Genomic DNA, 18537 nt, shown 5'->3' on the forward strand with positions numbered 1-18537 from the left:
TTTTACTTGAAGGACTGACCTCTTTGGGAGAAATCCCGTACCAACAACTGCTGCAATATTTAAGACTTGTTTCTTTTTCTTAAAATTGTTCTTGCTGTTACCTTTACTGATCTCGAGTTAAGTTCTTAATTTTAAAAGATCTAGAAATTTCTTACTAAAGTTCCAATGACTTCTTGTATATCATTTTTGTTGAGAATGTTTAGCAGTTTTACCTGTTCATTCTATGAGAGATCGAATTGAGCTACTGAAAAAAACAACCCAAATGCATCGCATTTTCTTTACGCTTACAGACGACTTGAAAAAAGACTACACTCCTCCTAATATTCACAGAACAGATCTAGAACACATGCATTCATGCAGAAAAAGCAGTCTTCCACTTCGAAAATGAAGTTAAACCCAACAAGTGTAAGATTTAGAACATTAGTAATCAAAGTAGCCATATGTTCCACATTGTTTAGTTGAATAAATCATAATCATTTTGCTGTTTGCAATCAGCTTTCGGACAGGAATTTGCAACAAACTATTGCATTATATATCATTATCATCATTAACAAGACAAATGTACTAATTATACTTTAACTGGTTAAACCAACTGCAATCCACAGAGCAGTCATTGACTCCTAGTGTCTAGCACCTGTTAGTGCTTTACTAGTCTTGATAAGATTTCAAATCTCAGGATTAAAACTGGGATAATCTTTTCATCCGTGCGGGAGTAACAGGTGACATCGGTCCCATGTGACTGCTGTATCATGTTCTAACTAGGATCACGTCATGAGTTACAAGTGACCCGTCTCTTTGTGATTCTTTCACTCATACACGAAGAACAAACAATTGACAGTCAAGAATGTAGTCTTTTCTGGAAACCACGCTTTAGCCAATCAGAGAGCGCCCCGCGCCATGACGTCATTTTCGCGCGGACAGAGCGTCCACAAAATTTCACCAAGCTTCCCGGTCCTTTTTTGAGAATTCTGGCTTCTTTTGCGTAAAGGCGAGTTGAAAGGTTAAAGGATAGAGCTAGCTGGATAATGTTTTGTGGTAACACCAGACAAAACAATCCTATTTCTACACCATTCAAAACCCGGGAACTCTACACACTAAAGCGCGTGCGTAATGACGTCGTAGAAAGATGAGGACAAAACCAGTGACGTCAGGAATATTTTGTTTATCGACAATAATCGATTATAAAAGGAACTCATATTGCCATGATTTGATTTTATGGACAAAACAGTTGATACAGTTTCAAGACATCCGGTGAACCAAAACCACTTTGCATCTTATAGAACTCACGTAGAAACGCTTTAACCAGGTTGACACAGATCCTTGAACAGTCCATATTTTGTCACAATCTTTGCCGAGGTCATTCTCATCAACTTTTATCTAACTGGAGTCTCCAGACATATGTCTGGCTTTTCTAATGGCAATAGGTCATTGACATGTATGTATTATGTATTGGTACGGACGGGAGTGTAACAAGAAATTGAAAATCTCATGCACCTCTGTAAAACGTTAAGAGTTTTTGGGGGGATTTAGGCCATAGTCTATCATGAGCTATGACGATGCTGTAACAATGATCCGCGACGGGTGTACCAAATTGAGTTCATTGACCGCACATTCTAGCTGTCTATGGACTGTACCACACTACTTTTAGGAAGGGGGTGTCGGCCTGTAATTCTGCAGTATCTGAAAATACTGATAGGGGGCCCAAAATGTTTCTGTGGGACCTCAGTAACTACCGACGTACCAAAATCCATACATTGGGATAGGCACTTAACACAAATTCCTCACTTCACTCAGGTGTAAATGAGTACGTATACCTAGCTTAAGCTTCGGTTAGGGACGTCCCTCGGATAGGAGGTCCCGTGTTTGAGGAGAACCACACCCCGCGCACGTTAAATAACCCACCACACCTATCGAAAAAGAGTAGGGGCATGCCCCTGTGTGCGATGGTCCAAACCTTACAGTCTGGTCTGGGATGACATCTTGAAAAGGTGATAGTCACCTGTTATGTCAATCCTTCCACAAATGTGGTAAATCTCAATAAATAGATAAATAAATACAAATTCACCCGAAGGACTGTGAGTTATAGGTGCGGACACAGTGGATGCAAAACCCCAAACAATACCCCAGTCGAAGGTGAATCTACTTCCGGTGGGTAAAAAAAATACAATTCCCATATCGATAGCGCGAACATTTCCATTTCAAGAATACTGGAAATCCATTTTAACTTTTATTTTGCGCCAAGGTAAAAATGGAGTGTTTGCGGTGGTTTTAAGTTTGCGGCAGCGCTATAGTCACATACTGCTACAGCTAGTATTGGAAAAAAAATGTTCGCGGTGGTTTTAAGTTCGCGGTAAAACGGTCGCCGCGAAAACCGAGAACAGAAAACCACGCAAACTTAAATGCATTTACAGTAACGTTAGCTGTCCTCTGTTTATGTACGAGTAAGTTAAAATTAGGAGTAATAGACATTTGTGATATGTTTTTCCAATGCGAAAATGCACGCAATTAAGCGGCCTTGGTTCGGCTCTATGCTAGACAACGCATGTTTGAAACGTGGCCCTTAAATTACGCGACATCGCTGGCCCTATAGTAGTAATTGCATGTTTGAATATAACCTTTAGTGGTTGAAAGGCCTTCTCTACTGAGAGCCGCTTTTTTCTTGGTACTGCTCTGAAATTGCATCCAAATAAGGGCATAGACATGGGCTAGCCTCGACGAGGGTATTTTGAGTCTTATTGTGCTGTCTTGTTTTTCTCAGTAAAAATAGCGCTCACATTTGCGGCGAGGAAAAACATGAATGCAACCTCTTCAAGCGGATGAATGCGTGCAATTATCGAGCCCAGGGGTGTATTCAATGGCGAGATGGCGCAGACCTCAGATAATGAAACAAGAGCTTTTAAAAAAAAGCTGGCGTTTCGGCTACGTTTATAAGTGTGAATTGTCTTTTCCCTTTACTTGAAGTAAAATCTGCCAGAGGAAGTCACTCAAGGGCTGTTCAGTCTATAAGAAAAATTGTCATTTTGGGAAATGAGTACTGTTTTAATAGAGAAAGGCAGATTGGGGAAAGCAATTTTGAAGTTACGTCACTTAACTTAAGTGCTTTTGAAAAAGCTGGTCTTGGCCTACAACTTGTACTTATTTGTAAAATGTATAATAGGCTCATTATAAAAGCTATCAATGTAATTATGTACATGGCACGCAATAAAACATAAAATTTGAAAAAGCACCATTGAATCATCAGCACTATGGTAATTAAGTGAAATAGAAGTTCATAACAGCTAAGGTTCTATCTAAAATGACTACCAAATGTCAAACAAATCAACAGCTACCTCATCCGTATTATTCTGGTTTCCGCATTTACAACATTTCTTCCTTATTTTCCTGGGTAATTTTGCTAAAATTCATGAAAATTCCCATAGTTTTGTGCCGAGGGGCGCCACTTTCCACGTCCGTGTTGTCTGAATGAAGTCGATACTGAACAATGGAGCATTTGCTACTGTAACAAAGAATCGCTGTTTTGCAAACAACATCAAGAGCCTCTGTTTACATCGGGGATAGAAGTTTAGTGGCGAGTGTTTTGCAAGAATCATCTTACCGCGCATAGGAGCCGCTGCACGGTATTTTCCATTACAATGAACAGAAAAATTCGAATGCCGGGTTTGGAATCTATGAAGTCCTGTTCATAAGACAAAGGCCTTGTATATATTAAATGAATATTTAAAAATAACAAATATAAAATATTTCTTTATTTATTAATGAAAAAAATGATATTCATAAATATGATATTGATAGATTAATATAATATCAATATATATTTTTGATATTCAATATCTAAAAAGAAAAAAAAAATCCATGCACGGAGACGAACCCGGATCTTCTGGGTCCGAAGTGCTTCGCGTTGCCAGATCGGCCAAGCTGCGGTACGTAACTAGTCACTCTGGACGTAATGCTATAACCTCACTATATGGTATCATTTATGCCGATTTTTGGTCGTTTTCTTGACGAAATCATTTTTTTTCTTCTGCAATCTTGTGGAATAGATGTAATATGGTCATTTTTCAGGATATCAAAGTCCGAAACCACAATGCAATGATATTTCCGAACAGTTGTAGCAGTTACATGCGGTCGCCGTCCTGTGTCACATGCAAATCTAGCCTGCCTGCATTTTCGTGCTCTCTTGCCATATAAGGCAACGGCTATACAAGGATTTGAGAACGTATTGCCATATAAGGTCTTATTGTGTGCGACACAGTGTTGAACCAAGCTTCCCTGGTTCCTTCCTTGCCTCCTTGCTTGAAGGTAAAAGCCAGGACAATGCGTTCCGGCGCGCATGCGCCGAAACGCAAAAATAAATATAACATGTTGAAGTTTGGGCCATGATTCGTTAGCTCCAAATTTTACAGTGATTTAGTTACAAGCCTGAAGCACCCAAAAGAGAAACGCAGTAAGTCTGTACAGCACTATAAAGGGACAAGATAGATCTAGATAGATAGATAGTTGGATAAATACATGCATGTATACATACTTACATACATACATACATAGTTACATAGATAGACGGATAGAAAGATAGATAGATAGATAGATAGATAGACAGATAGATAGACGGATAGATAACGTTAGATATTTTAGATAGATAGACACAAAGACAAATAGATATATGCATGCATATATACATACAATGTCATACATACACACAATTACATAGATAGCTGGATAGATATTAAATAGATAGATAGATAGATAGATAGATAGATAGATAGATAGATAGATAGATAGATAGATAGATAGATAGATAGATAGATGGATGGATGGATGAATAGATGGATAGATAGAAAGATAGATAGATAGATAGATAGATAGATAGATAGATAGATAGATAAAAAGATAGATGGATGGATAATTTTTTTTAGATGCATAGCTTTTTTAGACAGATAGACAAATAGATACATGCATGTTTATATATATATACATACATACATACATACATACATACATACATACTTACATAGATAGACGGATGTATATAGATAGATGGATTGATGTATAGATAGATAGATGTATAGATAGATAGATAGATAGATAGATAGATAGATAGATAGACAGATAGATAGATAAATAGATAGGTTCTTCCCTTACCAAACCTCATAAGTACTAACTGCTGTCTTTCTTCAATAGTTTCTTCTTAAGTGAGGAAATCGCAGGTAAGAACAAGTCTTTCTCGTGAGAATTCTATTGCACATAAAATATTAATCAAAGAACACTGCCTTGTTTCAAATCAACAACGCACGCGTTATTGTTAAGCACTTTTGCGCTGAAGCCGTATTCAAGTCACGCACAGGCGTTCGTATAAAACTTGACTTTGGTTGCACTGGGTGACTTGAGTTCACAACTGTGAAGCTTCGGTGAATAATTTCACCAGCCAGTAAACCGTTGGGTAGTGAGGTTTCTAATACACAGCCACTAACAATTACCTTTCAACGTTTTTTTTTTACTCTTTCTGTTGCCTTTCTCTATAATGATAATGGCTTGTCCAGAAAATGTACTTTAGCTACATGTATGAACCGCGATGAGGGGGGATACATATTTAGTCACATTTGGGACCGCATTTTCCCACTGCAGCGCCCCCTAGCAGCGGGAAGGAGAACTAGCCATTATCGCTCAACTGTTTTGCATTTTTTTAAATTCCGTGATGTTTTTGTCACCTTTGTGTGCACCTAGCTCAAATTCAATATCTTGAATTTTATCATATTGAGCCTTGACGTCATTATCATAATTAGTGCTTACTTGTCAAATATAATAATTCTAGCTTTTAATTTGCCTAAGAATTTTAGATATCTACAGCTAGGAAATTTAAGACTGAGGCGCATTAATATATATTGGCTTAGTTCTAGTCCAGCGGTGGCGGTAAACGATACGGTTGAAACGTTACGTTACGTTAACGATCGCGAAACCGCGAATCAATGTTAGAAATCAGCCAGTATGTTGGAAGGACAGCTCCAAGTTGCTTATATATGCTGTGGAGAGAACTAGGAGGGTCAAAGATGTGTACTCTTTTTCTATATAAAAGCTGTCGTGGGTTGCAAATATGCATCCGCTGATAATATCATGATAATTAATATGTGCAAGTTGTTGCTTCCCGTAGCAGCAGGAGTTAAGTTGATCCGTAGAGGTTCTGCGGTGAGACTCTACTCTAGATGATCTGTGTCCTGTAGTGCCCTACAGATCAATTAAGGACAGTTGTGCATATATGGAACACTTCCAATAGTATTTAGAATTCCACAGTCGCTTATCTGACTCATGATCAGGTCAGGGAAGTTGCACTGTGGAAATTGTTTTTGTTTTGGATGCCACTGATGTTTTAATAGTTCCTTGCTATTGCTAGCCAGAGAAACACAGACATTTGCGTTATATAGCGCGACAATCAGCGTTTGAATAAAAATCAAGATATGGCCGTTTGATGTTCTATAATTAACCATCATCCGTTATCAAAAAATAATAATCCGTGATAAACTGGTATGTACTATACTGCACAGGCCTCATCACGAATGCATAATTTGGTTGCAATTGCGAAGAACGACTTTGGTGTCGGAAAAATAAGCAAAGACAAAAAAGTTTGAAGAAGTTTAAAAACAGAAAAAAATGGGGAAGAAAGACAAACTAACCCACCAAAAACAAAAAAGGGAACTTACTACCCGTCCACGGTAGTTCTCAATACATGAAGATATAGTTAGACAATTTAATGCAGTGTTTGCTCGAAATCCACTCTACCAGTGAAAAAGATGTCCATACAGGTCAGAGATATGCCAACCAGGCTAACACACACTTCAAATGGTTGTAAACGTTTCTTGGACAAACACACACATTCCAAACAAAACCTCGACTACGAATGCAACTGTACGACTTACAAGGTAACATAGTAGTCCCAGCATAACTAATCTAATGGTTTCTGCTGTTTCCGTAAAACCTACAGTATGTATAAAGCACTATGAATATTAATACCGGTGACAAGTTCTATCATACACTTCAGCTAGGATTTTTCTATAGCTGGACTGATGATTTTTAATCTCCAAGCAGATATAGGGTTTGGCTGAGTGTTTTGTTTTTAGGCCAGTGTTTTTTATTTTCTTTTCTGGAAATCTACAGTTCACCGTATCTAAACGTTTGAGCCTAAAAATGATTGTAACCATATGGAAGGTAATAAAAACAACAACAACCAACTAACAAGCAAACAAAAAACAAGTAAAAAAGAAAACAAAACGCCAACTGAAAAGCACTACGAAATTTTCACAATTTACAGTAGCTGTTAATACCCTGGCAAATGTTTAGAGGTAATGTTGTTCATAATAATTCATTAAATTAATAACTATTGATACTTATTAATCATCAATAATATTATCAATAGTATTATCATTAATAATTATTTTAATAATTCATGAAATTAAAATGAAATGAAATTGTTGCCTGTCCTGGCCGCCTGACCCTTCCAAGTCACTGTCCGGAAAGCCTGGCAGCAGGAAAAAGGATACGACATTTCCTTTCCAAGATATGCTTTAGTTGTACTTGAATGTCAATGGTGAGGGCCAGGTCAGTACAGCAATATATTAACATATTACAACCAAGCGAGAGGTCGACATTACAACCAAGTATTAGAGGTCATTACAACCAAATATTGGAGGTGATTGCAACCAAATATTGAAGGTCAACATAGTATAACCGTTGATTGGTGTCCGAAGCTCGGTGTGTCTTATTTGCATATCTCTTTGAAGAATTGACCGAAAGATTAAACTACTTTTAAATCGCTGATTGATCTGTTGATATCACATTATTTCTAGCCGAAAAATAATCACAGCAATAGTACGTGTACGTGAGCACGTAAACCAACGCTGCAATATTCAACGTCACATATGATACCAAGAAGTAGAATTACTGCAATATCCCTTTATTAGTGTTACGAAATTCGTCCGCCAGGCCTTTTGCCTTAGAAATTTTCCACTACTGATTTTGCGTCTCAGAAAGGGCACTCGGGAACTTGAATTGCGAAATTCGTCCGCTAGGACGCTTGGAAATTTCCCACTGGTCTTGTTGAGCAACACTCGATGCCCTACGGGATTCTGACTCATACGCTGTCTGGTACAGTTGTGTATATTGGACCTACCTGTTGCGTATACGCAATATACTAGTAGTAGGCGTGGCGGATTTTCCTTTGTTTGGCATCGCTAGTTAATCAAATTAACTCAGAATGCCGACAACATTTGATCGCCACTGTTGAAGTTAGCAGGAAGAGCATTGTTTCACCTAAACACTTAAAATTCACGAGATAAACCATTCAAAACAGTCGGCCATGCGTTATATCGAATCGTTCTAGCGCTCAATACACTACAGAACATTGCAAAATGAAAGTCAGGGTTGGGTAGCTACAGGCAATACCTACTATTCTTGTAGTTATTCAGTGTTATTGCGAAATCGTTGGACCTAAATACTCAGTATATTTGATCACGAGCTATTGAGAATGCGTCCCTTACTCACAGTCAGGTGACCCCGGGCACATGACAGGTGTCCGGTTACCTTGGAGATAAATGACGTAGAGACTTTTACACTTCAAGTCGTCTGACTAGCACGCTCGGTACAACCAATTGATAAAATTCCTTCGAATTCCTTCCAACTACTTATTTTCCTTTCAGTAAATAGACTTGCTTTTACCTCATTAGATTCATTTATTAAAAAACGTGAAATGTTTTTAAACTGTTGCCCCGCCCTTTTTCAGGTGAGTGTCCTGCCCTGATCACATGACCGATCCTGACCAATCGGAGCTCGCCGTCATATCAGTAGCTGCCGACAAGGATCCTAAGTCCGTCCCCTTCTATAAATACAACCAGCCAGCCAGCCAGCCCGCTCAGTTCATGAGCTATAACCGAGTTACTCCCGACAAAGAGCCCCATCCCGACATGGCCTCTTACAACATGCAACAACAACAACAAGGTGGCTTCGTCATGAAGGAAGACCGCGACAACAGGCCCATCGGCTGTGAGTATGATTTTTGTGGAGAGTGAAAGAACATGTCGGTTTCAGAGACGACAACAACACGGTGTAGTTTACGTTACGTGCTGTGGTGAGCGTCGCCTGTGTGTGAAAGCGTCCCGACATGTTGTGAATTGTTCATGGCTTGTTTTTCTGGTCTAGTGGGTGGATATCGATCGATATATGGCTGTAAGTTGTGTGTGTGTGCCCCCGATAAAGCGACCAACGTGCAACACGTATATTAAATTACATGATACGAGTTGTTCATAACAGATGCTTGTATCATCATGGCGGCTCCTGGTTCCAAGATTGGGACGCTTCAAGCTTCATGACTGTGAACCTTAAACGTCGACGTTACGCAACGTCATCTTGCGTCTTAAGGGTTGTGTCAGGAAAAATAGGAGGTTAGAAATGGTAGTGCACGTTTTTTGGGTGGGCTAGACAACACATAATGTCACTGCAAGAAAATATTATATCCTTTCCTGTAGTAACGTTATATAACGTTACTTTGTTATACAACATATCCTTGTGCAAATATGTCTACATTTTGAAGATATGCTAACCTAGTACCCCTCTTATAGAGTGTCGTTAATCAATTTTTTGGTGCATAATATGTCAACATTTTATCATACTAACGTGTCATATAGCGGGAATTAGAATATAACTAATCATTGCTTAGGAGGCTCGTTAAGGAGTTGATTGATTATGCAGCGTAATTAATTTCGGGAGAAATTGTCATGTCCTTGAGTGTTGTTTCTGTTCGACTTTTGGAGGAGGATTTAATCGGTTGAACATTCACTACGGTAGTTGTCAACTGAACAAGTGGTTTTCGATTTCACTGTCACCTTTCTATCAATCTATGGCTTCACAGGTGTTTTGGTTTGGTGTTGTCTGTTGAAACAATCTACAATGTAGTCTAATGAGCTGTTGTCTGCGATTTTATGATCCGTGCACTTTAAGGATGTCATATAGATGTTTTATATCGGGATATAGTTTGTTAAAGGCGAAGAAGACAAACATGTAGCTACGTTTAAGTTGTGGTACATATTAGAGAAACCGAGCAACAGGTTGTTTACACCCTGACTGTAGTTCATTCACAAGCTCACTGGCTATGCGATTTGTCGTCTGTTGTTCCCGGCTTGCGATGGTTAGACGTAGGTTGATGTGAATTTGATGGCTGATTGACCTTTTGCCCTGTGGGTCGGTTAGACTTTGAATTAAACCTGGTGATAAGCATGTAGGTATGTTAGGTATGTGACTTATCACAAATGCAAGCATGTGTAAAAAGAGGAACGCTTCCCTATGCATGACATCATATGATATTGTTTAGGACATGATCTGTATGCTACTTATGTTATCATGGATGTAAAAGCCTCATTGTCACAAAGCTTTGACGTAAACTACATTGTATGGTAATGTATGCTATTGTGAAACTGAAAACACAGGAAACACACACACATGCAATACCAACATTCAAGGAAAGTCAAGACATATTTTATCCTTGTGCAAATTAATAATGGTTCAGTTAACTATGTATTTTATGTCCCAATGGGATTGGAATGTCTGTTCATACCGAGCTTCTTTGAAATCCGGATGCTGATAGTTGGATGTTGATGACGCTTCATTAAATGTTTATTTTGAGGGCGGACCATTTGCACAAGATAATGTACTTTAGTAGGGACATGCTTTCAACCTTTTTACACTGTAAACTGATCCAGACATGTTAGTATCTTTTCAAAGGTACATGTGTTGACAGAACTTTGCTATATCTACAGGAAACACCTTTAGTATCCAAGACACGCGGTGTTGTGTAACTTAACACGCTTGTGTCCCGGTAAGTTCATGTCGATTTAAAGTTGGAATGTGACGACAAAGCATTCTAGAAAATGCATATTTTACGTTTGGTAACTTTCTGTTTCCGTTTGGAAATGAAAATAAACTTTTAATGTGTTTGAAACGATGCGTAAAGAAATTTTAGAAGTGGGCGGTGTGTAACTTGTATCTGTTGTTTACATTCTGGCAAAGTCACCTTGTTTTCAAAAGTCTGGATTTTTCAGAACCATCCATGCAACCGGTAAACATGATGTTTTGTGTTTGTAGCCCCCCTCCCCCACATTTCGTAAATTCATCAGATTAGATTTGTGTGTACTTAAATTTCGGGTCAATGGTGAAAGGTCACAACGAAAACTGGGAACTTAAAAAAATAGCAAAAATGTCCAACATACAACTTATTGCTGCCTTATGCCTTTATGGCATTTTAGAAGCAAGAATTTCACTCACAGTAAATAGGACATGTCCAAAGATTTAGGTAAGGTCTACATTTGGGACAAGTACAGGATATCTATTCAAATTCTGGAGGCCAGCTGGAATTCAATATGTAGGTCACACTAAACAATACATTGCCCTGTTTTAGGTATAAATATATCCATGATATAAACTGCCAGGGGACAGATACATGTAGCAGCTGTGATTCTTAAAAACCGTTTTTATTTATTGTCTGTGATACTTTGCTTGCTACATATATCAAAATGGATGCTATTATTAGTAGAAGCCATCTTTTTTCTGGGCGTGTGCAGAAATTCCTCTGCGAGATAAGACAATCAATCCTTTGAGATTTGTAAATTGTTAGATTTAAAAATAAATGACATGTATAATCCTCCTAATCATCCCATAACTGTACACAGCTGCAAAGATTCTTGTAAGTAACGTGTTGGTCTCTTCCGACCTCAAAACTTCTGAAAAGAGCAGGGCTCAAAATTCTTTTTTGGAAATAGGTGTACTAGCTGGTGCACCCAGCCAAAAAAAATTAGGTGCACAGAAAAAAAAAATTGGGTGCACCACATGAAATAAAGTTGAATGTCAGCAAAACATTAGTTTGACGCTACTGCCAGATTTCGAATTTCAACCAAGCAATACGTCAAAAAAAAGTACAACAAAAGGTTATATTGCTTTTTCTGAAACATACATTTCAAGAATATTCTGTATGCTAGTGTACAAGAGAACTGTTACCCTAAAGAGTACAAAAATATCTAGGTGCACACTATCAAAAATTAGGTGCACAGATCCAATTCTGGGTGCACACAGGTGCACATGCACCCACTATTTCGAGCCCTGAAATGTGATTCGCTAGAAATGCGCAGTCAGTATAATCAGGTTTAGATGGAAGCCCTTGGCCTCGTCATTTGAAATTAATCCCCTTGGATTCATTGCAACAAATTACTTGCACTCTAGAGCATTGTGCTTCACTCTAACAATGGAATGTGGTTGCCTTGGAAGTTGGAACGCTTCCAAAAGAATAGCTTTTTATCTACAGCTAGTGCAGACAATGTTTGCATCCTTATAATCTGTAATAAAAATGGCTTTGTAGGGGTCGTGCATTTTGACTTGAATTGATGGAATTGAGGTCTTGTGGTATAGAGAATTACAGAGTCTCAGAGAAAGATGAATTTCGAGATTTGTATCACGCAATTCAACACTATATAATTTGTAGTGGGTATGGAGCAAGAGAGGTGTTAGAAGGGGATATGTTGCTGCCCGCCTTCAACTGAAAGAAATCATAAAAGTCATAAGCACTTTTCAGCCTTGCATTTGGAAGGTCAGGAGTTCAAACCCTGGCTGGGTTTTACCAAAGACTTGTAAAATGATACTACAGTAACTACATGTACTTTCTTTGCTTAGCACTTACAAGAAAGAGTATATGGGAGTTTATTCACACCACTTCCAGTGGTCCATATGTATAGTTGTATGTGTGGCCCAAGGGCTATAGAAATGGAGATAGGCACCATGCCTTTACACCGAAAGGTGTAGGAAAAATTTAACCAACTAACTAACTTTTTAGTGCTGACATGAAATCCAAACTGTTTATCATTTTTGTGTACAGCAATGATTCTTACCCATGATATATCACAGTAGATGCTACAAACCAATAGTGCAACTTGACACAGGTGTTCAGAGGCACATGTATACACCTGTCTTTTGTTATCTTTTCGCTGATTGGCTACAATGTTGTGGGTTACTGGTCGTTTGCATATGTGGAATGTAAAGCATGTCAGAGGCCAAACCATTGTGGTCAAACAAGTTTTGCGAGAATTAGAACTGTGGTTTGATTTGATGCCAGTTGAGAAAATTACCTTTTGAAAGTTGTTGTTGTTTTGCTGTCTATTAAAGAATTAGCAATAAATGGGAACATTTTAATCTCCAAGCAGATGTTGGATGGACGATTGTAGAGTTGTCCCCCAACATCAGTTTGTTTCTTCCTTTGGCCTAACTTTTGAACCACCTTAAAGCATAATATACCAGTACTACTAAAAGTATAAGTTATGCAAGATTTCCATGTAAGGTTTGATCCACTAACGCCAGGAAGGACCCCAACCCTTTTTGATATGTGCGATTAGATTTTTAACATGCTTGAGGTGTACACCGGCTTTACATCACTTCTGAGAAGATGTCTTTAGTTGAGTGTGTAAGGTGCCTTTCCCAATATAAATCAGATGCAACACTGGGGCCTGGCAGGGATTCGAAGAAAGGCTGAATTTTAGTTAAAAACTTGCAGACCACCTTTCCACCTTGAAGATTAAGAACATATAATTATAAGGGTTGACATAGTACACGCCACACATTTTGTGTCAGGGATTAGAAAGCGCTTCCAAGACCTTTCATGTTTTCTGTTTCATGTGACTTTGAAGGAAGAGTTGACACCTGTGTACGGAAGCATTTCAGAAGTTTGCTCCAATTCTTTTAAAATGAAAATAGTTTGTTTCACACAAGATCCGCAAAAAAGGAGCTGTTTATTTGCAAATTGTTGTTTTTGTATTTTCTGTAAATAGTTGTATATAACATACTTATTAACAATGTATTGAAAAGCAGTGGCCATTTAGAAATTCTGGCATAACACATAACTCCAAGAACAACTTTAGTCCCCCTATGTACAAGTGAAAAATCTTTGCGGATTAACCCCAAATAACTCGATAGATCCATGACATTAATCTCCAAGCAGATCTAAGGAGCCGGATCCTTACATCTGTTTGGAGATTACTCTCACATCATACCCTTTACTTTAGGAGGTGACAATTTGTTTTTGGTACATATACCACACTTGGGCACCCAGTAGGCAAAGGTCACAGTACAGCTATCTGTTAATTTTTAAAACAACAGCGCTGCCCAATTCCTCTCTCATGATAAAACAAATATTTAGGTTCACCCCCAAATGAACCCACTAGCCAGCTAGATTCTGAACTCAATTGTAAACAAAGAGATTTAAATTTGATGCTCCAAGGTCAGTTGGTGTAAAGCAAAAGGTCTTCAAGCTGTTTTTAGGTCACATCGATTGTTTTTAGAGGGATCTTTTTTGTTGTTTACAAGACGCACAATTGCCTGAGTACGTGTGTAGAATACATGTATACATATGATAAACTGTACTTATTATGTATTTATGCTAGAATAACTTTATCTTGACCGTCTTTTTGAATGTTTTTGCAAAGTTGATCATTGTCACAAATGTCATACTTGATCAACTCAATTATCATTTAATGTAATGTGAAATTATCATACCAACTTAGATATCTTTGACTATCATTGCTTTGACTCCACAGCATTTTATCTTGTAGATCATGTTACAACATATGGCGGTGGTTTTATGTTTGTGGTTTTCGCGGTGAAATTTCAGTGCGAACTTAAAATCACTGCAAAACTTATTGCCCGCACCCATGACTGTAGCGCTACTATCATTTCAAATGCAAAGTTCAACTTAAAACCATCGCGAACAGTCCATTTTCTCCCTACTGCGAAATAAAAACCATGCGAACTTAAATGCATTTAGAGTACTCAGAGTTATCAAAATTGATGTAGAAGTCTCTAGTTCTGCAGGATTTCCTCTCTCTAGATAAAGCTGCTGTCAGTTGTGTGTTTGAGTGCATTGCTGATCGCTATCAGTAACCCCAGTCCCCTGTGACAATCCTGGTGTTCAGCCATCATAATCTATGGATTGCTGCAGTTCCGTTGGCAGGAAATGGCAAAAAGTGGGAGGGGGGCAGGACACATTAATCATGCACGTAGACAGCCAGCAATAAAGGCGGCTTGATTGCAAATGCATAATGAAGCATTAGTGCTGCATAATAGACGAGATAACCATTAGTGTGTGGAGTGTCCCTGTGGTGTAGTGGTCTGCGCTTCCGTCTCTCACCATGTCTGGTTCAAATTACTTGGACCAGAAGGACTGGGGTTCAAGCCCCAGGCAGGACAAGAGGCGCATTGAGTCATACCAAAGACTTTATAAAAATGGTACATACTTCTGAAACAGTATGGAAGTTAAACACACTTCACTGCCAGTGGACAAGCCCCCTGCTGCAGTGATTGCACCACAGTGTGGCCCAGGGCTATGAAACAGAGATGGGCACCGCCCTATACATCAATAACGGTGTGGGAGGATTTTAACTAACAACATGTAACCATTAGTGTAGAGAAACTTAAGTGATGTAATAGAGAATGCAGTGACTCGTATGGTCAACTACAAACTACAGAATAGAAGAAATATTAAAACTACATTTTTGTTAGTCTTTATTACTTAGTAAGTGCAATAGAATTTTATCAAGATTGTCTTAAAATTCTACATTGTACCTACTCAACAATGAAGACTTACATGTACCTGTATATATGTAAATGATATCTTGTTACAATAAGTTATAGGGTTTTCAGTATCTCTTCTAATATTCTTACTAGTAATAACATTAAGCAATCTTTAATTTCTCAGCCTATTTGTTATGTTAGTATCACATTAAAAAAATCATATCCAGTACATTCCTTGACAAAGCGAAATCATTTCTTAAAAGTAGATTCCTTGAATGGATTCAGATTTGAAGAACATGCAGCCATTGCAAGTCAAAGAAAGAATTCATAGAATACAATACATCTGAAGAAATTTGATTCATGGTTTAATATATAGATCGTTATTACATTGAAGTGATAGCAATATTTTGTGTTGCCTGGTCAGGATTGATATAATTATATAGACTTTGCCTAAGCTTTTTCACTATGATTGATAAGGAATTATAGGCTTATAAACCCATATAACTTATAAGGCAAAGTTCCAGGGCATACAACGGAAGGATTAAAATTAGACGGCTTCGGAATTAGATAAGAATTAGGTATATCTTTTTGCATACCATCTTGTCATATGTCTTGTCTCAGGTAATCCTTTTAAGTATAGCGTGCCCCAGAACACTTAGTTGAAGTAATTCTCGTAAATCATGTGCATGGACTTAATATCAAATAACTAGTCATATCACGTCTACAATACGTTTGGATGACTATATGAAGTCCCGACCTGATAAAGATGAGATCTTTTCAAACGACTTTTTAGTTTTTGATTGTTTTTCAGCAAATAATGATCTTGAAGTGAAAAAAGTTGATAAGTGACTCTCTACCATGGTCAGTGCACTTCGAAAGGTCGATACGTTTTTACCTGGTAAAGTAACTACATGTACCATAGGATGGCTCGCAGGCTAGAATTGCTGGAAGTTTCAGAGTCTGAAATTTATTTTTTGGGAAAAGGTGTGCTCCAGCTATTGTAACAAATTGGATGTACATGCAATTTTTTGGGTGCATGTAGATAGATTGTCAGCAAACCTTTGCTATACATCTTTGCGTATTCACCTCTGAACTCTTCGACCTCTGAGATCAAAACTTGATGATTTTGCCACCTCCAGACCTAGAGGAGTGAAGTCAAGACGTCATAGCCGGCCTTTGATATCATACATCAAAAGCAATTTGATTTCTGCCGGTTGACAGCTTTAGGCCACTCACGAAACTTTGAAAGTCACGACCTTTCCAAAGCGGTGTTAGGATCCGAGTGGGTGTGTCTGAGGTCTCATTTTGGTGCTGTTTTAAAAATCTTTACGATGTTATCTGATGAAGGTAGATGAAGACCTGTTAACCTTTGTATCTAATGTATATTGTTATGAATATTGTATTTCTATTTGTAGGTTATGTACTACTAGTAGGTTAAGTTACACGTTGTAGGTAAGTTTTCGTTCGTCTGTATTTTTGTGGATCAGCCGCGCGCTATCAGAGAAAGCTGCCTAGGCTACCCCAAGTAATGACTTACAATGTTAATAAAGAAAGGAAGAAATAAGATAAACATTGACCCCGGGCTTCTCAATGTCTTTTGATCCCATCTTCTTGCTACGGAGGTCCTGAACTGTATGATATCCTAAGAGATACTGTTCAAGTCTTATTACTCGTGACACATTGCTGGTATCTGTAGAATTTTCTTTCAAGATGCTGGTTTTGATATATCATTGTCTTATTGATTGGAACCTATCTGATATCAATGATATTATGATATTATTATGTCATGATACATACACATACATGTAATTATCAAATTGAGATAAAAGGCTTTCATTCTGTTAATCATTAGAATTAAATTTGACTTCTATATAGTATAATTACATTTTTCCAAGATCAGAATCTATGTCACATTAATGATGAAGGATAAAAAGGCAAAAATAATGGTAGATGACTGTAACATGTGATGCTATATAGTTTGCAGCATTAAAATATAGACTAACACGCATGTTTAACAGAGAAGATCTCAAGAGATAGAAAGCTGGCAGCCTAGGAAAGTGTCTGTTCAGTGAGTTAAAAATAAGCCATCAGAAATGTGTATCTGGCATGGTGGAACCCTACCAAGAGGTAGAAGAATTGTCCGAGAGGAGACAGGACGTGTTGTAGTGACCTGTTGAAATACATACATCCTTCCAACTACTGTAAAATAATGCAGAAATGTTCGCAGTGGTTTTATGTTCGCGGTTTTTGCGGTGACCGTTTCACCGTGAACTTTTTTGTCCACTACTGTAGCAGTACTCGTATGTGACTATAACGCTGCCGCAAACTTAAAACCACCGTGAACACGTTTTTGCCTTAGCGCGAAATAAAAACCATGCAAACTTGAATGCAGTTACAGTATCTGTCTTTCATACAAGAAGATTTAATCTGTAAAATAATAATTCCTCAATAATACGTGAGTTTTGCCGTTCCTTGGCGTCACACTAGCTTGGCAGGCACGGGGACAGGCCTAGGACAGTGACAAATGGAGCACTTCCGAGAATCATAAAAATACATTGGAGATTGCTTCTGATAGATTCTGTGATCTTGTTAACATTGATCGGTTGATAGGCGGGAGAAGGTTGTTCGGAATATATAACCATACACGATACACAATACTAAGCAAGGACAACCTTTCTTTCAAGAAAAAAATGGCACAAAAAATTCTTCATGTACCAGAGTTAGAAGAATTGAGATCTTGATCTGTGGAATATGATTGTAGAACAGGTGGTTGGCGGTGAGTACATGTTCGATATTCTCCCAACTCGCTTCCTTCTCATCAGGTCACCTTCATGGGGTACTTGCAACCCCGCACGTATCTTTGAGGGGGGATTTGGCCGACTTGCCCGCCTGATTTGACAATTTTCTTTACTGCTGTGCTCATTTCTTAACTGACATTGGAGCAGATTTGGA

The 18537-nt window shown here is 38.2% G+C and overlaps 1 protein-coding gene across 6 annotated transcripts in view; it reads left to right on the forward strand.

The window, feature by feature from the left end:
- Window positions 1-18537, forward strand: part of LOC136441320 (stomatin-like) — a 43976-nt gene that overhangs the window by 1309 nt on the left and 24130 nt on the right. For all 6 annotated transcript variants that reach the window (XM_066437548.1, XM_066437551.1, XM_066437550.1 and 3 more), the window contains exon 2: window positions 8768-9027. In XM_066437548.1, the coding sequence (XP_066293645.1) occupies window positions 8790-9027 (238 nt within the window). In that variant the 5' untranslated portion in view covers window positions 8768-8789. The remainder of the gene's footprint in view (window positions 1-8767; window positions 9028-18537) is intronic.

Source organism: Branchiostoma lanceolatum, chromosome 9 (assembly GCF_035083965.1).
Source record: "Branchiostoma lanceolatum isolate klBraLanc5 chromosome 9, klBraLanc5.hap2, whole genome shotgun sequence".
Taxonomy (NCBI): domain Eukaryota; kingdom Metazoa; phylum Chordata; class Leptocardii; order Amphioxiformes; family Branchiostomatidae; genus Branchiostoma; species Branchiostoma lanceolatum.